Source organism: Asterias rubens, chromosome 5 (genome assembly GCF_902459465.1).
Source record: "Asterias rubens chromosome 5, eAstRub1.3, whole genome shotgun sequence".
NCBI lineage: Eukaryota > Metazoa > Echinodermata > Asteroidea > Forcipulatida > Asteriidae > Asterias > Asterias rubens.
This window is the reverse complement of record NC_047066.1, coordinates 14,611,205-14,638,676: the sequence shown is the minus strand read 5'-3', so window position 1 is coordinate 14,638,676 and position 27,472 is coordinate 14,611,205. Positions and strand designations below refer to the sequence as shown.

Genomic DNA, 27,472 nt, shown 5'->3' with positions numbered 1-27,472 from the left:
ATTTAAGAATACTTAATAAATCATTGATTGATCCAGCCCACATGAAATAAATAAAATATAAAATTAAATTTCTGATGGAGAAAACCATTCAAAAGTGGACGAATTCATCTGATAAGGTTCGATCTAGAAAATTAGTTTTTAAGGAATTATCAAAAGTGATGAATAAAATGTAACTTATTAAAGTAAAAAAAACAAAAAAATGCCGTTGAGTTGCGATTTATGAGCCAGTCTGGATCCATCAATGATTTTCATGAACTCACTCGAGGATTTGGTTTTTATCTGTAATCACATTTTAAATGGTTTAATGTAGATAACAGCGTCATTTAGTTTCACCGTCAAGTTTTGGAGTAGTTTCATTCATAGAAAAAACCATTTCGCGTCTATACAGTTCCAACACAAACCAAAGGTTGCATAAAACATTGATAACCTTAAATTAATGATACACCACACCGGAGTAAAGCCTGTTGATTTTTCCCAAACAGAACCCTGAAAATATTTGAGCATACAGTACCGGTGTGTGGGCAAAAACCGAAAGTATTTTTTATCCCCGATACAACATTAGCAATTATTATGAAATATTTGCGATACCCGCTGCTAAAATAAAACTACACATTCTTCTCTACCATCGCAAAAAGCCATTTTGAGATAATGGTAAACACATTAGAGGGAAAGTACACGTTTGGTAATTACTCAAAACAATTATTAACTTAAAAACTGACTTGGCATTGGAGAGCTGTTGGTAGTATAAAGCTTTGTGGAAAACGACGCCCTCTGAAGTAACGTAGTTTTTGAGAAAGAGGTAATCTCTCACTCAAATAATAAAATACTTCTTGCTAGAAGTCTTTTATTCATATCTCGACAGCACACAAATTCGTCCAACAAGGGTGTTTTTTCTTTCATCATTTTCTCGCAACTTCGATGACCGATTGAGCCCAAATTTTCACAGGCTTGTTATTTTATGCTTATGATGGGATACACCAAGTGAGGACACTGGTCTTTGACAATTACCAAACGTGTACAGTGCCGTTAATATGACACTGTTGGGTTTGGGTAAATTGTCTGTTGCACCCGAATGATGTGACTGAATTATTTCTTTAATCAGAACCTGAGAAAGTACTGAGTTTACTGTGCTTTTATCGATATAAGAGCCACCCCCTAAAAAAAAAAGAACAAATATTGATCAAATATTACTGCTACATGGTATCTGAAAAAGACGATAACGAGATTGGTGAATGTTGTACGGTTTAAATTGTTTGCACATGCTGTTGTTGAGATGTACAAAGTATTTTATTGTAATTTTTTTATTAGGCTATAGGTGAGTGACATTTTGTAATGTGAAATAAAACTATCCTTAAAATAACAAAACGATAATTCATTGATTGATCCAGCGTGAATGAATAAAAAATAATAATATACTTATAAATATTGATGATGAAAACCCTTAATATAAAAGTGGATGAATTCGACCCACAAAGACAAAAAAGAAAGAAAAAAAAAGTGATAAAGTATTTTGATTGAAGACAAAAACAACTAAAAACGATTCTTGGCCGTTGATTTTTTATTTACCGGCCAGTCTGGATCCATCAATGATTTTCATGACCTCATACTCGAGGATTTGTTCTTAAAGGCAATGGACACTATTGGTAATTACTCATAATTGCTAGCATAAAAACTTACTTGGTAACAAGCAATGCATAGTATAAAACATGGTTGTGAGAAACGGTTCCCTCTGAAGTAACGTAGTTTTTGAGAAAGTATTTTCTCACTAAAATAATTGAATTGAATTTGAGATCTCAGATGAGGTCTCGAATTCAAGGCATCTGAAAGCACACAACTTGTGCGACAAAGTAGTTTTTTTCTACCATTATTCTCTCGCAACTTCAACAACCAATTTGAGTTCAACTTTTCACAGGTTTGTTATGTTATGCACATGACGTTGAGATACACCAAGTGAGAAGACTGGTCTTTGACAATTACCAAAGGGCTCAGTGCTTTTTAACATTATTTTCAATTGCTCAGTGTGGATAATAATGTAATTTCGTATCTTAATGTGTGCAGTAGTTTCAAACTATGTCGCGTCTTGGTAGTTCCAACTTCAAATCACGTATAATCAAAGATTATATAAATTTCAAAGATAATCAATTGTTTTATAAGTGATACAACATCAGCTATTCGAATATTCGAGGGGATTTCTTCGAAAGTCTCGGGATAAACACCTCATTTAAAGCCACACACTAAATCTCGAATCAAGGAGCAATATTTTTACACCTAAAGCTCCGTGAAAAAAAACATTGATAACGCTTTAAAATAACAAGATTACTGAAATACATTGAGTTTATTTAATATCCAAGCAGGGTTGGAACTATCAATGGTGTCTGTGAACAAAATGTGAAAAACGTCGATGTATAGCGGTGTAAAAAAAAACTGACTCTCAGATCATACCTAATGATTCACACTTGAGTTCGAATTAATTTACAACTTGTAATAGTATACTGATCGCAGTACTGTCTGCATTTGAAATAAATACGTTGATACATGTCAGGTATGTTTTGCTTCTAAAAACTCGTGAATAATTTCTTGTGCGTTGTTTATTTGTATATTTTCTACATTCATTCAACTCAAGCAATGGAGAGCTGTTGATAGTATAACACATTTTGAGAAACGGCTCCCGCTGAAGTAGCATAGTATTTGAGAAAGAGGTTATTTCTCACTCAATAACAAACTTTCAGTTGAAACCTTTTAAACATCTGAAAGCACACAAAATTGTGCAACAAGGGTGTTTTTTCTTTTATTATAATAATCTCTTGTAACTTCGATGACAAACTGTGCCCAAATTTGAGAAATGAAAGCAATCAATGTTTTCATAATTCTATTGTACAGTCCACCATTGTACCTTGCCGGGAAAAAACTGAGTGTTGAAGCACCCTTCAGCGCCACTGAGTGACGGATTTGAGCGCTATATGAAGCCGCTATAGTATTATAGCAATCAACATATTCCCCAACGGTGGACTCCATAATGACATTAAGGTCATCGTTTTTTCAATAATGATTCCGGAATGTGAAAATATATCAGTTGATCAATGACAATGTTTTAAAGACACGTTACCGCACACCAACTGAGCTATTCAGCTTTACGTTGTGGTCATTTCGTAAAAATAATCCACAGATTCCTGACACGGATAATACAAAAATAGATTTCCTTTATTTTTTATCATATCCGTCACCATCATAAAACAATCATTAATAATATATATGCAAAATAGTTCCAAGATGCAAACAATAAAAATTTTGGGGGAAAATTAAAAATAAATAAACAACACTTTGTGGTGTTGTAGCTAAATAAATACCTTGTGCCAAAAGGCGGAAGAGATCAAAACAGTAAAACAGATCCTCCATGATCTAGTTTTAGAATACTTCGTGGTTTAGTTTTAAGATACTTCATGGTCTAGTTTTAAGACACGTCATGATCTAGTTTTAAGTCACTTCATGATCTAGTTTTAAGTCACTTCATGATCTAGTTTTAAGATACTTCATAGTTTAGATGTAAGACACTTCATGATCTAGTTTTAAGACACTTCATGATCTAGTTTTAAGATACTTCATGGTCTAGTTTACTTCATAGTTTAGATTTAAGACACTTCATGATCTAGTTTTAAGATACTTCATGGTCTAGTTTTAAGATACAAAATGGTAAAGTTTTAGAAATCACTCAAAATCCAGCTGCGATAGAAAATGAATACACATGAAATCCCCAAGAGTCCTAGGACTAGTCCTAATTAGGACTTTCTATGTGAAATCGACCTCCGGAACAGTTACTCGTCCTAACTTAGGACTAGCCTTAAATTGTTAATAACTCGTAAAGAGTCGTAGGACTAGTCCTAAGTTAGGACTCAAGAAATCGACCTCCGGAACAGTTACTCGTCCTAACTTAGGACTAGCCTTAAATTGTTAATAACTCGTAAAGAGTCGTATGACTAGTCCTAAGTTAGGACTCAAGAAATCGACCTCTGGAACAGTTACTCGTCCTAACTTAGGACTAGCCTTAAATTGTTAATAACTCGTAAAGAGTCGTATGACTAGTCCTAAGTTAGGACTCAAGAAATCGACCTCCGGAACAGTTATTCGTCCTAACTTAGGACTAGCCTTAAATTGTTAATAACTCGTAAAGAGTCGTATGACTAGTCCTAAGTTAGGACTCAAGAAATCGACCTCCGGAACAGTTACTCGTCCTAACTTAGGACTAGCCTTAAATTGTTAATAACTCGTAAAGAGTCGTATGACTAGTCCTAAGTTAGGACTCAAGAAATCGACCTCCGGAACAGTTACTCGTCCTAACTTAGGACTAGCCTTAAATTGTTAATAACTCGTAAAGAGTCGTATGACTAGTCCTAAGTTAGGACTCAAGAAATCGACCTCCGGAACAGTTACTCGTCCTAACTTAGGACTAGCCTTAAATTGTTAATAACTCGTAAAGAGTCGTATGACTAGTCCTAAGTTAGGACTCAAGAAATCGACCTCCGGAACAGTTACTCGTCCTAACTTAGGACTAGCCTTAAATTGTTAATAACTCGTAAAGAGTCGTATGACTAGTCCTAAGTTAGGACTCAAGAAATCGACCTCCGGAACAGTTACTCGTCCTAACTTAGGACTAGCCTTAAATTGTTAATAACTCGTAAAGAGTCGTATGACTAGTCCTAAGTTAGGACGCAAGAAATCGACCTCCGGAACAGTTACTCGTCCTAACTTAGGACTAGCCTTAAATTGTTAATAACTCGTAAAGAGTCGTATGACTAGTCCTAAGTTAGGACTCAAGAAATCGACCTCCGGAACAGTTACTCGTCCTAACTTAGGACTAGCCTTAAATTGTTAATAACTCGTAAAGAGTCGTATGACTAGTCCTAAGTTAGGACTCAAGAAATCGACCTCCGGAACAGTTACTCGTCCTAACTTAGGACTAGCCTTAAATTGTTAATAACTCGTAAAGAGACGTATGACTAGTCCTAAGTTAGGACTCAAGAAATCGACCTCCGGAACAGTTACTCGTCCTAACTTAGGACTAGCCTTAAATTGTTAATAACTCGTAAAGAGTCGTATGACTAGTCCTAAGTTAGGACTCAAGAAATCGACCTCCGGAACAGTTACTCGTCCTAACTTAGGACTAGCCTTAAATTGTTAATAACTCGTAAAGAGTCGTAGGACTAGTCCTAAGTTAGGACTCAAGAAATCGACCTCCGGAACAGTTACTCGTCCTAACTTAGGACTAGCCTTAAATTGTTAATAACTCGTAAAGAGTCGTATGACTAGTCCTAAGTTAGGACTATTTTTGTGAAGTCGACCCCTGGCATGTTACTGCTTCCAACAGTGAAGTTACCACTAATTGGTTCCTAGGTTAAACCCCTTTAACTGCTTATTTCTCTCAATATAGTTATTTCATGAAAGTTTTTTTCTGATCTGAATGGATGTTGCCTTCTCCATTAAACTGATTCCAGATACCAAAATTGTTTTTAAAAAATACCCTAACAATCAAGTTACCAAACACGAATCGACAAGAACTTGTCACCCAACTAGGCCTAACTATCTGCACAGGCAAGTAAACACAAATACAATAAAATCATATGTAATAAACTTAAGCATATAATAAAAAAGAGAATTAAAAAGTAGATTCATCGCCCATTAAAAATCGTATAACTTAAGGAACATTACAAATTTGGTTTGTGCTAACAAAACAGTTGCTGGCAGTGTAAGCACTTTATGTAATCCACCAGTGACACCCCTGTAGAAGTTTGAGATCGATCGGCCAACTGGGTCATGAGAAATAAGTAAACAACCGATAACACATTTTGCATGACATCGATTAAAAGAATAATGAATAAAACGCACACCAAACGGGAAATTAGTTTTGTTTATTTCTCATCGACATTTCAGACAGAAATATTTCAAGGAATGTTTTCTACCATCATCATCATTAGACAATGGGAAATTTTGTGTTAATCTGTGATCTTAACAATGTTTGTCCTACCAATTCTGTAATGTTCTTTTGAACATAAGTAAAGCCTAGTAAAATAGAGTTAAAAAGATTCATCGCTCGTTAAACAAAAATCGTGTAACTATATAAACATAAGTAAAGCCTTAGTAAAACAAGTACATCCAGCTCCCATGCTTAATTAGATTATTAAATCGTCCAATGATTATTCATTGATTTATGAACTTTGACTATTAATCGATCTCAATATCAGTCGATCATTCAATCGAACATCGATTGATTATGAATGATGAACTATTATGAATAATACAAAAAGTTAAGAATTACAGATAATATACTGGCATCATAATCTGTACTACTACACAGCAGTTATAAAGGCGCACTGAATCTGATAAAAAAACATTCAAAGGCGCCGGTTATAAGATGGAAAAGAGGGAATTCTTAAGCGGTAGGAAAGGCAAGTGTGAACAGGTGTGTCTTAAGTTGCTGCTGACGAAGAGTGAGATGTGTATTTCTCTGAGGTTTTCAGAAAGTGAATTCCAGAGCCTGGTTGCATTCCAGAGCCTGGGTGCTAAAATTATTTATTTCATGTTATTTGCTTTGAAAGCACAAGTACGACTATTTCCATGAAAAAGAAAGACATTCTGGTGACCAATTCTTAAAACAAATTCAAGCACTAATGTTCAAAAGTGAATATTGCCTTTACAAAAATATGGAATTTGGAGAGGAAAGAATGAAATAACATGGAATGTATTTTGAGGTTTACAAAAACAAGTCCCCATAGTTTAAATTTTGCTTAATATTGATAATGTGTGGTTAAACAATTTCTGTTTGTATTAATTTCAGTTAAAATATATAATGTTCTTTTCTAACACTTGACAAAATAAAGACATCGGCATCCTCAACATAGACCAGAATCAGAAGGGAATGGTTCAGCCAATTTTAAAGCTACAAAGTATTAATTTGGTTTGTACATGTTAAAGGATTTAGGTACTTTTGGTAACACATACCACAATGTCCACAGGTTTACATTTAACTTGCACCTTTTGAAGATAATAAAAGTAGAAAGATTACCTGAAAATATTACTTGCTGAGGTGCTGTAGTTTTTGAGAAGTGAGTAAAATTATGTCACGAAAATACCTTTTTCAAGCTAAAAATTTTGTCATTTTGTTTACTTATTTCTAACAGCACCCCAGCAGATGATTTTTTTTAGGGAAGCTCTCTACCATCATTATCTTCAAACTGTGTGAGTTTGATGTAAGTCTGTGGACCATGTGTTTTGTGTCCTACAAAAAGTACCCAGCCGTCGATTTCACCAAACTATTCCTAACTTAGGAATCATCTTAGGACGGGTTCAGTTCTGTATTCAAGTACGTAGGACGCATTGAACTCATCCTAAGTTAGGACGGGTTACTCGTCCAAACTCGAGATAGGATTGATCCTAGCGTTTCGTGAAATCGGCTGCAGACCCTTTTAAAATGTTGTACAATCCCATTATTACAAAAATTAACCGAACATTTTTTATGAATAGGTAAAATAAAAATTGTTTACTCATATAAGTTACACACTGAAAAACAATTAATAAAAGTCAGCCTCAAGAGCGCTTATTAATCGCGAAATAAACATAATTTTAAAAAATGAAAGTACATCATTGCTTTGCATAAACAAAAACATCCATTAAGATCACAAGCATTTCTTGTCACATCAAAACAATACACAGGAAAGGCCCAAGTCCCCTTGTTAACATCCAGTGTTTTAAAGGCACTGGACACTATTGGTAATTACTCACAATAATTGTTAACAAAAAAAACTTACTTGGTAACGAGCAATGGAGAGCTGTTGATAGTATAAAACATTGTGAGAAACGGTTCCCTCTCTGAAGTAACATAGTTTTTGAGGAAGAGGTAATTTCTCACTCAAATAAAAAAAAAAACTTCAGCTGAAGCCTTTTATTATGCATCAGGGGCGGATTTCACAAGGAGTTAAGACTAGTCTTATCTCGAGTTGGTTACTCATCCTAACTTAGGACGAGCCATACATTTCTTATATCTCCAAGACTAGTCCTAAGTTTGTGAAATCGACCCCTGAAAGCACATGCACAAAGTAGTGCAACAAGGGTGTTTTTTCTTTCATTATTCTCTTTGAACTTCGATGACCAATTTAGCCTTCACGGGTTTGTCATTTTATGCATATGTTGGGATACACCAAGTGAGAACACTGGTCTTTGAAAATTGTTACCAAACATGTCAAGTGCCTATGACACAATTCATGTTTCGCAACAGGATACTAATGCGCTCCATTTATATCATAAGTACTCTACCAATTTCTTCCCTTTTGTCTTGTTTTTCTATTATTTGTGGATACATCACTGAGAGCACTGTGCTGCACGAGAATGTAGGGCCGTTGTGGCGAGAGATTTTTATTTGTTTTGATAGCGCCCTCTTTTGAATCAATCTGCTCAGCTCATGCTTATTTCCCATTAAACTGGGCCCCTGTCTTTATCCGCAAGGATAACATGTACTTGCTACTCCGATCCAGTGATTCGATTGGATAGAATGATATCATTGGATAAACGTGCAGTGACATGAGCTTTCCCTAGATGTGCTTTGATTGGGAGGGTGGTTTGAGTGCCGCTGACAAACATCACCTCGGACCAATCAAAACACAGATATGGGAAGCTTACTTTTTTCGTCTGCATGCTGTGTCCACGTTAGATTACGTATACAGTACATGCGTGTGTATTACGTATACAGTACATGCATGTGCATGTACTTGCATGTAATGTTGGTGTAGAATTTGGCTACAAATCTCTATGTGAAATGAATGTAGGTGAAAGGTGAAGATACACAATGGCTGGAGGCCAGTCTTTGGCGTTTTCACGAGCCTCGAAGTGTGATGTCAGATGTTCAGGCCAATTACCCTTTATGCATGGGGGAACAGATCTGTGGAACAGATTTCACTAGGACACCGATCAAGTTCCTACATTATAGTCAACCCACGATTTATGCACATTTCTCCATCATGTGCTCACTAAAAACTGTTTTATTTTTTCACAAAAAAAAAAAATATTTGTGTTCTTGAACCTTTGATCACCAATAGGGCAGTGTCACAACACAATAAGGGATGAGCATTTTTATCCAGGATGAAGTTCTCCTTTTAGCTGTTTGACTGATGACTGGAAGAAAAAAAAATCAAGTTAGAATAACTATTGAGCCTGGTTCCAAATGGTCAACCAATGGTCGACCAGCCTGAGTTTGAGTCAACTTAAGGCCAAGTCACACTGCAGCGATAACGATAACGATCACGACGCAAAGAGAACGCGTTCTATTGGTTGAATTGCTCCACGCAGAATTTGCGCACGCTCATTCAACCAATAGAATGCGTCCACTTCGCGTCGTTATCGCTGCAGTGGTACCGGGCCTTTAGTCAACATTTAACCAGGGTGCACACTCGAACTTGCTTCTAGATGCCCTGGCATAACCAGGTTTAAATTTAACTAAAGGTACTGTGGACTAGGGGTGGTGTGACTTAAAGGCACTGGACACTACTGGTAATTACTGCAAATATTTGTTAGCACAAAACCTTACTTGGTATTGAGCAAAGGAGAGCTGTTGATAGTATAAAACATTAAAAGAAACAACTCCCTTTGAAATATCATAGTTTTTGAGAAAGAAGTAATTTCTAATCTAAGTATTTGAATTGATTTTGAGACCTCACGCATGAGGTATCGAGATCAAAGCGCACAACTTCGTGTAACATTGTTTTTTGTTCCATTATTATCTCGCAACTTCCAACTTTGATGACAAAAATGAGTTCAAATTTTCACAGGTTTGTTATTTTTGTGCAGATATTGAAATACACTAAGTGAGAAGACTGGTCCTTGACATTTACCAAATGCAAAGAGTGGTCACTACAACATAAGACAAAAATAAAATACTTCATTAGTAAACTGATCCAGAAGACTGCCGTTTCTACTTACCAGGAGTTCTCGCCCTCTGGTTTCAATAGGGAGAGCCATGCACGCAATGGCACAGAGAACGGCTGAAACACCATAGATGCAGAATGCCAACGAAGGAGACTTGGCTAACATGACCTAGGAGGAGAACAGGACAGTACAAATGGAGAGTTCAGCAAATTAAAAACAATAACGATGTAAGAGTAAAACCCAAAAAAAATATTCTTTTTATCCCCGATGCAAGTTCAACTATTTACTAACGTCTAGATAGGCTTATTTAAACGTATCACGGCCGAGGGGATAAGAGCACAGAACTCAAGCTTTCCCGGTCGTGACACATGTAAACGGTAGTGCTGTAGAAAAGACTACACGCCTGTTCGTACTGCAATTTCGCCCAGACATAAAATCCAAAATAAAAAACCAGCGAAATGGAGTTAAAGCGCATTATTATTAATACTATTATTATCATTATTAGGCGATGGCCATGAACACTAGCTCATTTCTCTAAGGCTTTACCTGTGCAACAAATGGCGTAATGATGGCTCCTATACGGGCAGCTGAGCTGCATGAACCAAGCCCAATGGCTCGTACATGTGTAGGGTACACCTGAAAATAACACAAAGTCAAAACAAGAAAAAAAACCAGTCCAATATGATTAGTGCCGGTTTAATCAATAGCTCATCGTATTTACAATGGAAACTAATATTTCAATGACAATTCATTTCCATGTGTTTTACACAATTAATACAAAATAACACAAATATGATTATTGTATTTATTGTATGCAAATTAACGCTAGCTCTTTTGTAAGATTAAAGTTGTATGTTGAATATGAAGTACACTGTGTGTGTATGATATTAAGTATACGCTATACGATGTTGTTGTTTGTTATTAACTTACAAAATGGCCACACACCGGGCTGCAAACTAGGCCAGTGCGCCCTCTAGTTCTTATAAACTCTATAATTCTAACCCAAGAACTAGAGGGCGCACTGGTGATACTTCTAGCACAAACGCGACGGGACCGCAAGGAGACAAGCGCGCCATTCTGAACGCTCGTTGAATATGAAGTACACATTGGAATTTGTGTTTATTGAACGCTGACGCGATGCTGTTTTGTCAACTTACAAAATGGCCACACAAACACACACTGTGCGATGCCTGTTTGTCAACTTAGAAAATGGCCGCCTGCGTGCATGCCGGGTCGCGTATATAGGCCAGTGCGCCCTCTAGTTCTTATATATAACTCTATGCTCTAATCCAAGACCTGTAACTGATGACCTATGACCTACCTCTGGTGTGTAAACATACAGTGCTTGGAAGCCTCCAGAGATAAAAGCCCTCGCTGCAAACAGCAGCACTGTTAATCCAAATCTACAAAGACATAACCAAAAAAAGGTTGGCTTTGGGTATCTACATACTTGTACAATCGCAACAATACTCGTTTGGCCCCCGCACAATGACCCCATGCCTCCTTTCAAGGTTGGCTCTCGTTTGGGCGGTCTGCGCTCCCATCATAAATTAGCAAAGGCCAAAGGAGAGAATATTTTTAGCCCTGTTGCAAATGGAGGGCCCAACCATTTTAGCCGGGATTGTAGGTGTATAGGCTAAGCATTAATTAGCCATCGGCACCAATGGGGGATTTTGGGATGCCAGAGGGCAGCAGACTTACAAAGTCATGGCAATATCTCGTTTGGCCCCTGCACCAAGGCCCCGTGCCCCCTTTTAATGTTGGCTCTCATTGGGCGGTCTGCGCTCCCATCATAAATGAGCAGGGGGCAAGGGAGTGAATATTTATAGCCATGTTGCGAATGGATGGCTCAGACATTTTTAGCCAGGATTGTAGGTGCATAGGCTAAGCATTAATTAGCCATCGGCACCAAAAGGGGACTTTTGGGATGCCAGGGGGCAGCAGACTTACAAGGTAAATCCATTGTTCTTGGAAATGTTTGCAAAGCGCGTTAGCCGTGGAATGAGGTGCTTGTTTTTGCTTATAACCAAATTATAAAAGTTAAATTTCTCATTTAACAGACAGTTTTATTTGCAACATTAAACTGGCTTTGCATTTACCTTCCCTATAAACCCGGTTTATATTTCCTGCGTGCAAATGCGGAAGCGAAGTGAATTTTGAACACAACAGGTAAGGAGTTGAACAGAGCAGGTCAACTGTTGCGAACTTTTCATTGGGAATTTGTGGTGCCAAAGTTCGTAATACATTCGCATTCGCAAGAAGTATGAACCAGGCTTTAGACACTATAGCAAAACATAAAGGCTCATCAAGCCTGTCTAAAATTAGTTGGTGAAACAGCAAGTTATTTATAACCCAGGTCAAAATTCCAGTTGAACCTAGTTAAACTGGGTTTGACTGGAACTAGTTGAAAACCAGTTGATAAACTAGTAAAACACAGTTAAAACCAGTTGGTTTAATATGGAAAATGGACAGAAACCAACTGGTTTATAATTTCAACCTAGTTGAACACAGTTAAACCTAGTCCAAACCAGTTGATAATATGGAAAATGGACGAGTTTGGTCACTATCCAGTTGAACCAGTTGACACCAGTTAACTAGGTTCAACTGGAATTTTGACCTGGGAATAGCAAGACAAGCAGCCGATTTCACGAAACTTTACGCAACTGCGAAAGTCCACTTGCGTAACGTTTATGTGGCGCAACTTGCGCAAGTGGATTTACACAGTTGCGTAAAATTTCGTGAAATCGGCTGCTGGTCTCTATACCCAGCAAGTAGATATATACGGATGGCGTTACCACAAACCAAGTATACAACAAGTTGTTTCTTACCTAGTTGTGCACATGTTCAGGAGGAATATAAATATGGAGCACAAGAAGAACTGGATGGCCATGGACTTTTTACGGCCGAGGTATTCAATCATAAGAAGAGTCACCAAGATTCCTGAAAAGAAAAAAACAATTGCTTTGTCTGTTAAGGTTTGCACCGTGATGCCACCAGGAAGCTCCTATAAACAGAACAAGAACATTCTGAGTCTGAGTTTAGACCCCCCCTTGTTGCATACAATCGCGTGCTTTCAGATGCCTCTGAAAAGCTTTAAGCACACAAGCCTTCCTCACATTCAAACTTTTTCAGAGAAATTACCTCTTTCTCTAAAACTTCACTACTTCAAAGGGTGTCGTTTCTATAAAATATTGTATAGTATCAACTGCTATCCACTGCTCTTTATCAAGTACGTTTTTATGGTCATTATTTTTGGGAGTAATTACCAAAGGTATCTTTCCCTTAAGGGCACTGGACACTATTGGTAATTACTCAAAATAAATGTTAGCATAAAAACTTACTTGGCAACGAGCAATGGAGAGCTGCTGATTGTTTAAAACATTGCTCCCTCTGAAATAACATAGTTTTTGAGAAAAATTTCTCACTCAAATAATTAAAGACTCCAGCTGAGGAAGCCTTTTACTATGCATCTAAAAGCACCAAAAGCATGCAACAAGGTTTTTTTAATTTCATTATTCTCTTGCAACTTTGATGACCAATTGAGTTCAAATTTTTTACAGGTTTGTTATTTCATGCAAATCTTGGGAAACACCAAGTGAAAGTATTGGTCTTTGACAATTACCAAAGTGTCCAGTGCCTTTTTCAGTTACAATAAGAAGGAACTATTAAAGGAACACGTTGCCTTGGATCGGACGAGTTGGCCTATAAAAAGCGTTTGTAACCTTTTTTTATAAAATGCATATGGTTGGAAAGATGTTTTAAAAGTAGCATACAATGATCCACACAAGTTTGCCTCGAAATTGCGTGGTTTTCCTTTTAGGGGTAAAAGGAAAACCGTGCAATTTCGAGGCATGTTTGTGTGGATCATTGTATTCTACTTTTACAACATCTTTCTACCCATTTGCATTTAATAAAAAAACGGTTACAAACGCTTTTCAAAGACCAACTCGACCGATCCAAGGCAACGTGTTCCTTTAAGCTTTACCTGGGAACTCAGCGAAGGTAGTTATCAAGAGGGACCCATAGTCACTCGGGTCAAGAGTAGTACATTCATCAAAGCAGGCGGACAATGTGTTTTCATCACTCCCATCTCCCCCTAGAATTAAATTTAGAAAATAACAAAATTAAAACAGAAATGAAGGTTAAAGGCACTGGAAACCTTTGGTAGTTTTCAAAGACCAGTATTCAATATCAATTGAGTCCAAATTTTTACAGATTTGTTATTTTATGCATTTCGGGGAATAAACCTAGCGAGAATACTGTGCCCAATTTCAAGGTTCTGCTTACCGTAAGCACAGAATCTGTGCTCACGGAAGAAGGGAATTCTGTGCTTACGGCAAGCATATTTCACAGGTTAGCGGCAAGTTTTGGCTTCTGCGCGTTACTAGGCATTCTACGCTCACAAGGCTAGCGCAGAAATTCGGCGCTTGCACTTAAGCGGGTAATCGTGATCGTAAGCGCCGAAATCGGCAGTAAACAGAGCCATGAAAATGGGCCCTGGGGCCGATTGCACAAAGATCTCAAATTGATCGTAACTGCAAATCAATCGCAGTTGCTAAGTAAAGTGTTATGTCACAATACAAATCACTATGGTGATACTGAAAATTTGTCTTGCGATGAATTTTATTGCTTTGTGAAATCGGCCCCTGGTCTTTGACGCCTACCAAAGATGTCCAGTGCATATTACATGTACGTGTATGAAAGGCCCAAAGAAAAAAACACTCGTAGCATTGGAGAGAACCAACCCAGAACTCTACTAACATAGTGTAAAGCCTTAGCCGGGAATCGAACCAGGGCCATGATAGTGAGAGGTGGCGCTTCATACCCACTGACCACACATGCAACTTAAATCTAATGCTGCCATCTGTAATGCAGTAACTCACCATAACATTGGTCATTTCTGGCTCTAGCCCGGAATCGAACAAGGGCCACATTAGTGAAAGGCGAGTGCTTCATACCCACTGACCACCCATGCTACATAATTCTAATGCTCTCATCTTTATGCTGTAACTCACCATAACATTGGTCATTTCTGGCTCTAGACAGGAATTGAACAAGGGCCACATAAGTGAGAGACGAGCACTTCATACCTACTGACCACACATGATATTTAAATCTAATGCTGCCATCTAATGCCGTAACTCACCGTAACATTCGTCATTTCTGGAGAAGAGCTCACTTGAAAGCAGAACAATACCATAATAGACAAAGGCATTTACGAACCTGAGGGTATAAAGAAAAATATAGCTCTTGAGAATCAGCTTTCAAGTACACTGCATGCAAAGTTCAAAGTTAAAAACTCATTTTTAAAGTTAAACTATTTTATGCAGTAATTAAACTAAGTGTATAGTGTATTACTCTAGCTATGTAGGATGTAGTCTTAGAGCAAGACTTCAGGAATTCCTGATAAGGGACCAAGTCCCTATCCTGCCATGCCTACGATCAATCTCACCACGGGAGGAATACTTAAACTTATAGGCAAACTGAATCCCCGAAAAAGCTTCTGGTCCAGATCTCATTACAATTCGTATTCTACAAGAGACAGCCGAACAGAAAGCACTAATTCTACGAATCATCTTCACCCAATCATACGAAACGGGAACTTTACAAGAAGATTGGCTTTCTGCTAACATCGTAGCCATCTTCAAGAAAGGGAATAGAAGCATATACCAGCAAACTACTGTCCAGTCACCTACCTGTGTTATTACCAAGATCATGGAAAGTTTATTTTCTTATTTTGTTGTTTGCTACATTCATTGCTTGTTGTTCCTTTGTAGAGTAGCGCCATGAGCGCCGCTTGCGGCGGATACCGGCGCTTTATTAAGTGTCCATTATTATTATTATTATAATGGAACATATCATATATCACTCCATCATGGAATACCTTCATGAGAGCCACATTCTGACCGGGTACCAGCATGGCTTCTGGCTAAAACACTCTACAGAATCTCATCTTGTCATCACCATGGAAGTGAAAGCCAGATCACTTGACAGGAACACCAAGACTGACATCTTATCACTTGACAGGAACACCAAGACTGACATTTTGATATTGGACTTCTCCAAGGCGTTCGACACAGTAGCCCACCAAAGTCTCCAAATGAAACTTGGCTACTATGGTGTCAGAAATAAGACCATTGCCTGGATAAGAAGGTTGCTAACATCTAGAACCCAGATAGTCATCGTAGATGGAGAAGCGTCTCCCCCAGTTCACGTAGATTCTGGCGTACCCCAAGGCACTGTACTGGGGCCACTCATGTTTCTGCACTTTGTAAACGACTTGGGAGACCACATAAATTCCACCATCAAGCTTTACGCAGATGACTGTCTTCAAAACCAATTCTGACACTACCAAAGCTCCAAACAGATCTGGACAGCCTGAAGGAGTGGTCTGACCTCTGGCAGATGAGATTTAATGGCAACAAATGCTACACAATGCGGATCCACAGGAAAAAGACTCCAATTACCCACACCTACGCCTTGGGAGAAGATTGAGTGTAGTTCCAAGCCAATCATATCTCGGAGTGGAACTACGCGAGAAGCTGGAAAACCATGTACATGTAACATCTGTGGCATCAAAGGCAGGAAGTTAAGACCCTCGTCTTCCTGAGAAGGAATCTTGGCAAATGCACATTTGACATAAAAAAGCAGGCTTACATCTCACTAGTCCGACCTCACTATGCGTCTGCAATTGACCCAAACAAACAAAACCAGATAGACACACTAGAGAAAATCCAAAGAAGAGCCGTACGATTCATCTGTGGAAACTACAAAAGAGATGCAAGTGTCACCGCCATGAGAGAAGATCTCGGTCTTTCCACATTAGAGGAAAGACATAAACATGCTCGCCTGACCCTGCTCCACAAAATAACAAATAATCTCATCACCATCCCCATACCAGACTACATCAAGCCAAGAACCAGAACAACACGTAACAGCCAACAGCATCGCTTCATGCAACTCAATTCTTCAACGCTTACAAGCACAATTTCTGGCTAAGGACACTAAGTGACTAGGTTTCGTTTCCTCAAAAAAAACACTGAGCTGCCCACTGAGGAGAAGTTCAAGGGAGCCATAAAATGCCAACACAGCTTTTACTTGTACCAAGCAAAATTGCACCTGTATTAAACAATTAAAACGCAAAAGCACATTGTATGTTTCCACTACTGGAAGCACCACACACCGTTCCCTCATCTAGACGCTGAACAGGCTTTGATGAGAGCCCCCGTAGATGTAGATGTAGATGTAGATGTAGAACGCTACGCAAGTCGCACTACTCCGCAACACAGGGGACCACTAGCATTGCGTCCCACACAAACGATACAGCAAAAATTAATAACCGTACTGGGTTCTTTTACATGCGTTTACACAACACATGGGACCAATGGCTTTACGTCCCATCCGAAAGACAAAGCAATTGTTATTAGTGTCTTGCTTAAGGACACAAGTGTCACAGCTGGGGATTCGAACCCACACTCTGCTGATCAGAAACACCAGAGTTTGAATTCGTTGCTCTTATTTAACTGCTCGGCCACGACACTTCCACAAAAATGCGTCTTGCTTAAGGATACCAGAGCCACAACCATCACTAGAACCCACAATCTGCTGATCAGAAACACCAGAGTTTGAATTCGTTGCTCTTATTTAACTGCTCGGCAACGACACTTCCACAAAAATGCATCTTGCTTAAGGATACCAGAGCCAGAACCGTCACTAGAACCCACAATCTGCTGAACAGAAACACTAGAGATGGAGACCAGTGCTCTCAGCTGCACAGTCACAACAATAAAAGATTATTACAAAAAATACTCACCAAATAAATGTGAGCAAAAGTGTTGTAATTCCCGCTTCTCTGGTGACAAACAAGTCACTGAACCGCCCACGTTTACTCTACAATGAAATATAATAAAAAACCAGAGTCATACATTGTTCAAAATAATATGCTTAATGGGAAGGTACGCGTTTGGTAATTGTCAAAGACCAGTCTTCTCACTTGGTGTATCCCAACATAAGCACAAAATGTGAAAATTTTAGCTGAATTGGTTCATCAAAGTTGCGAGAAAAATGATGAGAGAAAAAACACCCTTGTTGGACGAATTTGTGTGCTTTCAGATAAGAATAAAATACTTCTAGGTAGAAGTCTTTTATTATTTTAGTGAGAAATTACCTCTTTCTCAAAAACTACGTTACTTCAGAGGGAGTTGTTTCCCACAATGTTTTATACTATCAACAGCTCTCCAATGCTCGCCACCAAGTCAGTTTTTAAGTTAATATTTGTTTTGAGTAATTACCAAACGTGTACCTTCCCTTTAACGTAATCAGGGTCCAATGATAATAAAACAATTATTTAATTATCAAGTTTCCTTTAGTCTTTAAACTTACCGAGGTTTCATCAATCTTTAGTCTTCCTTTAGGCATTGGTTTACCGTTACCATCAGCTACTTGTTTTAAGATGCTCATAGCCTTTTCTCTTTCTCCACATGCGACATAATAGTAGGCACTCTCAGGGAAGACCTGTAGAATAATACAAGAATCACGTTGTGAGTTTGTCAGGTCAGTCATTATAGCAATACATCGATCCATTAGGCTCCGCCCACGGCGCACGTGTGAGCAAGAACACGTGGGCCTCTCCAATGCCATTCTGCACAACTCTGCCGCGCGCGCCAAGCATACGCGCACGCATGGTGGACCTTAATTTGTCGGACTTTTGGTTGCGCAATGGGTTGTGATTGGTCAATAAGTAATGGGGCGGGGCTTAATGGATCGGTCTATTAGGTGCAGGGCAAATCAAAATGTATAAAAACAGCCTTGTTAAGCATGGTGTTACATACTGGACATGCTGGAATAAATAGGATGGTTCTGTTAAACCTGCAATCACTCTACCTGCATTAAAAAAAAAACTAAGACAAGTACTAGTCAATGCATTTTCATTATAACTAAATAGTTGACTTTAATAGTACGAGTCCCTTGTCGTTGCCGTTGTTTGTCCTAGGTTCATGTTACCGGTTAGGGAACAAAAGCATCTCGCTTAACCTTACAACTTAATGTAGTCTTTAAATTGCTGCTTATTATTGTACCATTATTATTGAACCATTATTGTTTACCTAATAAATCATACCTCATACTATATTGCTTTTGTAAGGTGCTAAATAAGGTTTTAATTTTGACAAGGCAGTGGACACTATTAGTAATTGTCAAAGACTAGCCTTCAAAGTTGGTGTATCTCAACATAAAGTAACTAACCTGTGAAAATTTGAGCTCAATCGGTCATCAAGTTGCAAGATAATAATGAAAAAAAAAACCACCCTTGTCACATAAAGTTGTGTGTGTTTAGATGGTTGATTTCGAGACCTCAAGTTCTAAATCTGAGGTCTCGAAATCAAATTCGTGGAAAATTACTTCTTTCTCGAAAAATATGGCACTTCAGAGGGAGCCGTTTCTCACAATGTTTCATCAACCTCTCCCCATTACTCGTCACCAAGAAAGGTTTTATGCTAATAATTATTTTGAGTAATTACCAATAGTGTCCCCTGCCTTTAAATGTGTATTATTGTATTGTATGACAGCATCAAAATAAATGTTACTAAATGAATGAATGACAAAAATATATATGATAGCGGAAACAATATTTTAATAATGGCCTAACGTTTAGAAGGGTATTTCTCAAACACATGTCAAAGGTCGAGGTAAGACTTAGCTAAGGTCAAGGCGTAAGGTCATTAACGAGACAATTTTCAATTATACCATAGGCCATTTCATGATTAAAGGAACACGTTGCCTTGGATCGGACGAGTTTGTCTATAAAAAGCGTTTGAAACCGTTTGTTATGAGATGCATATATGGTTAGAAAGATGTTTGAAAAGTAGAATATAATGATCCACACAAGTATCACTCAAAATTGCACGGTTTTCCTTTTACGTCGCGAACTAACACGGTCGGCCATTTATGGGAGTCAAAAATGTGACTCCCATAAATGGCCGACCGTGTTAGTCGACGAGGTAAAAAGACAACAACGCAATTTCGAGGCATATTTGTGTAGATCATTGTATTCTACTTTTACAACATCTTTCTACCCATATGCATTATATAACAAACGGTTACAGAACACTTTTCAAAGACCAACTCGCCCCATCCAAGCAACGTGTTCCTTTAAACAGCTGCTACAATCCAATTCATTGTGAACAAGCCCCTTTGTCAAAGTTGACTTTCAATATGGACTCTCATTACGCTAAATTGCACTCCAGCTCGGGCGGCTACTATTAGGATTATTATTACACTCATTATTATAATTTATATAACACCCAAGCAGATCCTTGCCATTTGATTGGAGGATTGTCCGTCACGTGATAGCAAATAAAAGTACCATTGCACGCTGAGTCACTCGCCGTGCTTTTTCGTTCCATCCGAAAAGTACCATTGCACGCTGGCACGCTGCCAGCGTGCAATGGTACTTTTCGGATGGAACGAAAAAGCTGAGTAAAAACATCACTGCGTGCGCGTGTCTTTGGTAACGCAGCAGGTGTTACTGCAAGAAGGCATAGTAAAATTACTAGCATTCGGCTTCTACAGTTGAAATTGTTTGTTTTGAAAGTTGTTTCTTTCAATCAAAATGACAAAGTTCTACTTGGATGTTATATAAAACAAATAATGAATGTTTTTCATTCGTGCAATGGTGCGAATATGTTCATTCGTTGAAAGCTGGTGAACATGAACATATTCGCACCATTGCACTCATAAACATTCATTATGTGTATAATATTCAACCAAACATTTTGACTAACATACAACAATACAATATTGTACATACAATAAGTTATATTTGTTACTGCTCCATTGTAAATTTACTTACAATATCGCTGATGCCGCGATTTGTGAATTTGTATAATAAACCATTGACGAACGAATCAAATGAATTTCTAACGATGTCGTCAATGAGGCAACAACAACTGTTTATTTCAGTGACAACGGTCTTAGTTGGGGTAACTATCTAGACTTCAGACATGGGATTTGCACCAACTCTCGCTACCAGGCAGTCTCGGTGGTCTAGTCGTTAAGCCACTGCCCTATAATTGCAAAGGTCATGGGTTCGAAACCCACCCGAGTAATATGCCTTTCACAGAGCTCGGGAAAGTACTGAGTATACATTTCTAACACATGTAAGGCCTTGAACACCTCTCCCGGGCAAATCTAAATTTGTATTGGAACTTTGCTAAGGGCACAATTAAACAGCAAAAGCAGAAGGCACCACAACAATTGCTGTGGGTGCTTTGTGATAATATTTCAAGGCCTGAACACGATCAAACTTCTTAATGAATTTTTTTTGTAAATTTGTAAAAAGAAATTGCAGTAATATTGTTCTACTCATCTTATAAGTTGATTCCCTGTCTGCTTTTTATGCAGCCCACCCCCCCCCTTTTTTTAATGTCAAACCCAATTTTGCTCTGTCTGTAATTTTAATGTTTTAAGTGTATATTTGGTAAATTCAATGTAATTTTGCCTATGGCAACTAAAATGAATGTTTTTAATAAACCATGAATAATAATAATAATAATAATAATGGGTTAAACCAAAATGAGTGCAGTTAGACTTACCTTTGAACATAGAACGAACAACAGCAATGGAATTGCAGAGAACAACAACAGATACCTCCAGCCTAGGGTTGGCATGACAATCATCCCAAGTAATACTTCAAAAACAACACCTAGCACCCAGAAAATCTGAACAAAATCACAGGGAAGACAACAACATAGTATTAATATATATTTGGTTTGCGGTAACATTATCAGTGTATCTACTTGCCAGGTAGAGTTTGTTCTTAGAGAACTGTCTTTCTTTATTCTACTTCCGCAGAGTAGATTTATTGGATTGTTCGGGAGCCTTCTCAGTTCTGAAAAGAACTGTTCTGCTTTTTAACTACTTCCTTGGTGGAAGGTATAGAAAAATGGCTGGGACTACTACCTTAGCTTATAGGATCATTATTAACTGCACTGCCACGAAGTGAGTTCTTAAATTAAATTGGTCTCAACAATTCGACTAGTTTGCTCTAGTCATCGTCAGGTATTGGCAGTTTGTCAACTTCCAACACCGAGGGGAGCTCATATCGACTAGTCACCCAAAATAAACCAATATTTGTTTATTATACTTCATACATATGCTTGGAGCAAGCCAAAATGACGACTGTGAAATAAAATGCACCAAAGTTTGTTTATGTGTTGGATGTCGCTATAGAGCGAGGTTCGTGCGTGCGTACAAAACAGTACCACGATCGTAAACCGCATGACAAGTACAATAGCGCTCGGACTGACCGGTCGCACATGGTAAATGTGCATACAAAGTAGAATAGCGCATTATCCATGTGCGTGAATACTCGCGTGCGCTGGGTAAATAGCAAAAGTAGCACCTGGCACGCTATGATGAATGGACCAGTAAGAACTCGACTCTCGGTCATGAATATGTATGAGGTATAGTAATAAAAAATATGTACCTCTAGAAAGACAATACAGAAACCTCTCGTTTTGGCAGGAAGAAATTCTGAATACAGTGTCACTCTGCAAAAAAAGAAAAATTAAATAGAATAAACATTGTAATGCTTTATGAATGAATTTTCCAACACATTTAATGAACATTTGCAATGTATTCAACAAAATCATAGGACAAGACAAAGTTTATGCCTTGTTGTGCTGACATTTTACATTGTACCAGCAAAAATATGTTATCTTTTAAAGGCAGTGGACACTATTGGTAATTACTCACAATAATTATTAGCATAAAACCTTACTTGGTAGCGAGTAATGGGGAGCTGTTGATAGTATAAAACATTGTGAGAAACGGCTCCCTCTGAAGTAGCGTAGTTTTCGAGAAAGATTACGAGACCTCAGAATTAGAATTTGAGGTCTCGAAATCAAGCATCTGAAAGCACACAGCTTTGTGTGACAAGGGTGTTTTCACAGGTTTGTTATTTTATGCATATGCTGAGATTCACCAAGTGAGAATACTAGTCTATGAAAATTATTACCAATTGTGTCCAGCGCCTTTAAAGCTGGTATCTGAAAACTTGAAAAATAAAATCTAATCAGTACGTTTACTGTATTAATACTAATCACAGTTAATAAAAACATTGATCAAGGCCTAGAGGGCTTAAAGGGAAGGTACACGTTTGGTAATTATTCAAAACAAATATTAACTGTAAAACCGACTTGGTAACTACCATTGAAGAGCTGCTGATAGTATAAAACATTGTGGGAAACGACTCCCTCTGAAGTTACGTAGTTTTTCAGAAAGAGGTGATTTCTCACTGAAATAATAAAAGACTTATAGCAAGAAGTCTTTATTCCTATCTGCAAGCTCCGATGACCAATTGAGTTCAAATTTTCAAATGTTTGTTATTTTATGCATATGTGGAGATACAGTTTTAAAGCCATTGGACACTTTCAGTACAGAAAGAAACTTAAAAGTTCACAGATTTACAAATAATTTTCAGGGTTTACAGAAGGTAATGGTGAAAGACTTCTCTTGAAATATTATTCCATGAAATGCTTTACTTTTTGAGAAAACATTAAAACAATATAAATTCTCGATATCAAGAATTACAGATTTATTTTAAACACATGTCATGACACGGCGAAACGTGCGGAAACTAGGGTGGGTTTTCCCGTTATTTTCTCCTGACTCCGATGACCGATTGAGCCTAAATTTTCAAAGGTTTGTGATACAGAAAGTGTGGGCCTTGGACAATACTGTTTACCGAAAGTGTCCAATGGCTTTAAGAAACTGGAGAGCTATATAACTTACGTTTGTGAAGCACCACCAATTCCAAAACCGACCATACCCCGCATGATTAACAGCCACATATAGTTGGGTGTTGCTGCACTGAGTAGACCAAAGTATAAAATGACGGAGGAGCAACAAATCAGACCCTGGAAGAAAAAAAGGCAAGTGATCAATGCGTGCCAGGACTTGTTTAAGAGCAGTTGCTAGAAACCATTATATCTAAGTATACTAGAAGTAGATTCTTTCAGAAGATTACTTTTCAACGATTTGGAATGAATTCATGAGTTATAATATTATTATTTGTTAAAATGTATTAATGTACCCCCGTACTACGGTGGTTCTATTTTATGTCCTGTTCAGCTTTGTGCTGCCAGTTGTTCTTTTTATTAAAATGAATGACTGAATGAATGAATAAAAACAAGAATCTTCACACATGAACAGCACTGCAAACAACACCTCTAGTCACTATGGGCCATATAGTTCATTCAGTTAAACATCTCAGCTCCCTGGGGAGTATACAGCCTGTGTAGCAAAATATGTACAACTAAGCTATGAAGGCAGTGAACACTATTGGTAATACTCAAATTAATTATTACTTGGTAACGAGTATGGGGAGAGGTTAACAGTGTAACACAATGTCAGAAACGACTCCCTCTGAAGTGACGTAGTTAGCGAGAAAGAAGTAATTTTCCACGAATTCAATTTCGAGACCCCAGAATTATATTTTGAGGTCTCAAAATCAAGCATCTGAAAGCACTCAACTTCGTGTGATAAGGGTGCTTTTTCTTTCATAGTTATCTCGCAACTTCGACGACCAATTTAGCTCAAATTTTCACAGGTCTGTTATTTTATGAATATACATGTTGAGATACACCAAGCGAGAAGACTGGTCTTTGACAGTTACCAATAGTGTCCAGTGTCTTTTATTTAATCAATGACAAGAACCATCTCTGCCCATTTACTCACAGGTGGAGAGAAGCAATTACAGTTTAGTGTCTTGCTCAGGGCCGAACACTAGTGTATGACCAGTGATGACAGGGGCTCGAACCCTCACTCTGCTGAACAGAAATACCAGTTTGAGTTCAGTGCTCTTATCCGCTCATCAGTCCACTACGACACCCCACAATGACACATGTAAATGTATGGCTTTGAGCCATTGCATGCCAATGTTGCATGGTCAGGCATCATTTATTATTGTATTAGAGCTGTGTAGATTGTTCATGGAACAACTTGTCCTGTTGTTATTTTTGGTAGATTTCATGGTAGATTTCAGAATTCAAGTTCTAATTCTAAACAAGAACTAGAGTGGATTCATTAAAGAGTTAAGACTAGTCTTGTCTCGAGTTAAGACTCGTCTTGTCTCCAGTTAGGACGAGTTACTCATCCCTACTAGCCTTAAGTTTTTGATATCTCCTAGGACTAGTCCTAAGTTAGGACGAGTCCCAACTCTTTGTGAAAATCAATTTCCTCTGCAGTGTACTTATTCAGGCCTGCATGAGGGTAGAAAGGAAAATAGGCATGGGGTGGATTTTACAAAGAGTTAAGACTAATCTTTTCTCGAGTTAGGACGAGTTAATCATCCGAACTTAGGACTCCTAAAGAGTCCTTGGACTAGTCTAAAGTTAGGACTTAATCTTTGTGAAATCGACCCTTGGACTGCTGTTTAGCTTGGTGGATTGAAGGGACTTCTACTGATTAACTTGACTGTCGCAGACTGAGTATTTTTGATCTCAACATTTTGCTTAGCCTACTCTAATCATCATCGTCAGCAGATTACAAGACCCGTTTTCGTTACTTACAGTTTTTCGGCCAAACTTGTCGCAGAATTTTCCCCAGAGAGGGGAGCTGATGAGATACCCAACAAAGACAATGGTGGTGATCAGTGCTTCCTGCCATCTCTCAAGATGCCAAATACAAAGCAGCTCGGGAGCTAAGATGCTGAGCAGCATAATCTCAAATGCATCCGCCATCTGACGGAAAACAGGAAATACATGTATAATCGTACAAACGCGACAAGAGACAAATGAGACGTAATCAGGGGGGCTCAAATTTTCTTCTTTTTTTTGGGGGGGGGGAACCTACAAGACTGCAGGGCTTTTAGCTCAAATCTTTTACTGGACAAGAGAGTTTGTTACATGACTGGAATCAAAAGAGAAGAACTGTCTACACAGTTTCATATTCAAGTAATTGTTCTTGGAACAAGCATCAAGAGAACATTATACACGTACCTCCTTTTTCTTATGAGCTAATATTACCCTACTCATTGAAAGTTTATATTAATCATTTTAAAGACACTGGACACTATTGGTAATTGTCAAAGACCAGTCTTCTCACTTGGTGTGTCTCAACATGCATAAAATAACAAATTTGTGAAAACTTGAGCTCAAACGATCGTTTAAGTTGCAAGATAATAATGAAAGGAAGAACACCCTTGTCACACAAAGTTGGGTACTTTCCATCAGATGCTTGATTTCGAGACCTCAAATTCTAACTCTGAGGTCTTGAAATCAAATCCGTAGAAAATTACTTCTTTCTCAAAAACTAGATCACTTCAGAGGGAGCTGTTTCTCATAATGTTTTATACTATCAACCTCTCCTCATCACTTGTTACCAAGTAAGGTTTTATGCTAATAATTCTTTTAAGTAATTACCAATAGTGTCCACCTGCCTTTAAATAAACATGCAGTGAGGTGTTAATTTCCCACCCCCCCCCCCCAAGAAAAAAAAGAAAGAAAACATTGATATAAACTGGAGAAGTTCATGATGGCTGCACCATGATAGAGGTATATTGGAATGACTGTACACAAAATACAAGATAACTTTATGACTGACTTACCCAACATAGACCAGTCATGATTGAGATCTTGATTTGAAATCGGCCAAAACCGATCTGGTCAATTGCACTCTCAATGGTCAGCTCTTCTGAGGAAAAAATAAAATAAAAACAAACAAACCAAAGGTTACTTGTCAAGTTACAGCATTCTTCAAAATTGATCTGAAAAAGAATTTTGATGTTAGTGAATTGTTTTAATATTTTTTACTGAAATAAATCAATATGCACATTGCACTTATATATCCCCACCAAGATTACACCTGCAATTGGCGCACATGTTGGTCGGCTGTGATTGATTCTGGACAAAGTTCCAGGGAGTTATTACGGAATTTGAACATTAAACAACTATTTTCACAACACATCAAAATGACAACAGCACTCACTGCTAAAAATGGAAAAGCTTTATTTTAAGAGAAATTAGTCTGTTATATATCTTTGTCTGTTTTTTTTTTATTTTATATTTAAGAAAGCACACTGGAACAAAATGTTGTTTAATGTGCTGTTTTTATAATAAAATTTAATTGATTTGAATTGAGTGTCAGTACCCAGAAGTTTTTTGGGGGAGTGGTCACAAGCAAAATTTTCTTGAAACAAGACATTTTTGGAAAAGTAAATAGGAGAGAAATGTTTAAGCAAAAAAACAAGCACTCTCTGGTGATTGGCAATCTCATACTATGCGTATCATCTGCATCACCTGTTTCTAGAGGAGCCGACTCGTCCAACATTGAAGTATATTCCATTTGTTTTGAAAGTGTTAATGGTGTCGAAACAGTTGTGGCAGACTGCTCGAGATCGTCATTGTCTGCCATCTTCAGGAAACTATGATGTACTTAAAATCCCCAATCGACACTTTGTGGCGAGCTGGTGTTTGTAGTGCACTGGTAGTACACTGGTTTGTCAGTAGCTTCGGGTTGACTATTGTTACTATGTCAGGTTACCTGGCGGTGGTAGTACACCGGT

General features: G+C 38.0%; 1 protein-coding gene and 1 long non-coding RNA gene across 2 annotated transcripts; both read right to left on the bottom strand.

Moving 5' to 3' along the window:
- Positions 1–3,183: 3,183 nt before the first annotated feature.
- LOC117289928 lies at positions 3,184–4,112 on the bottom strand. The gene is made up of 2 exons (XR_004519002.1): positions 3,904–4,112; positions 3,184–3,801 (listed from the first exon to the last, which is right to left on the bottom strand). It is a non-coding gene; the product is annotated as an uncharacterized LOC117289928 (long non-coding RNA).
- Positions 4,113–8,148: 4,036 nt separating this feature from the next.
- LOC117290315 (synaptic vesicle 2-related protein-like) lies at positions 8,149–27,472 on the bottom strand. Its single transcript, XM_033771637.1, has 15 exons — positions 27,207–27,472; positions 26,516–26,598; positions 25,479–25,649; positions 23,701–23,825; positions 22,394–22,457; positions 21,501–21,626; positions 18,292–18,423; positions 17,723–17,799; positions 15,056–15,132; positions 13,895–14,005; positions 12,738–12,849; positions 11,231–11,312; positions 10,456–10,545; positions 9,964–10,077; positions 8,149–9,159 (listed from the first exon to the last, which is right to left on the bottom strand). Exons 1-15 carry the CDS (start codon positions 27,319–27,321, stop codon positions 9,118–9,120), a joined length of 1,521 nt encoding a protein of 506 aa, XP_033627528.1. The 5' UTR covers positions 27,322–27,472; the 3' UTR covers positions 8,149–9,117.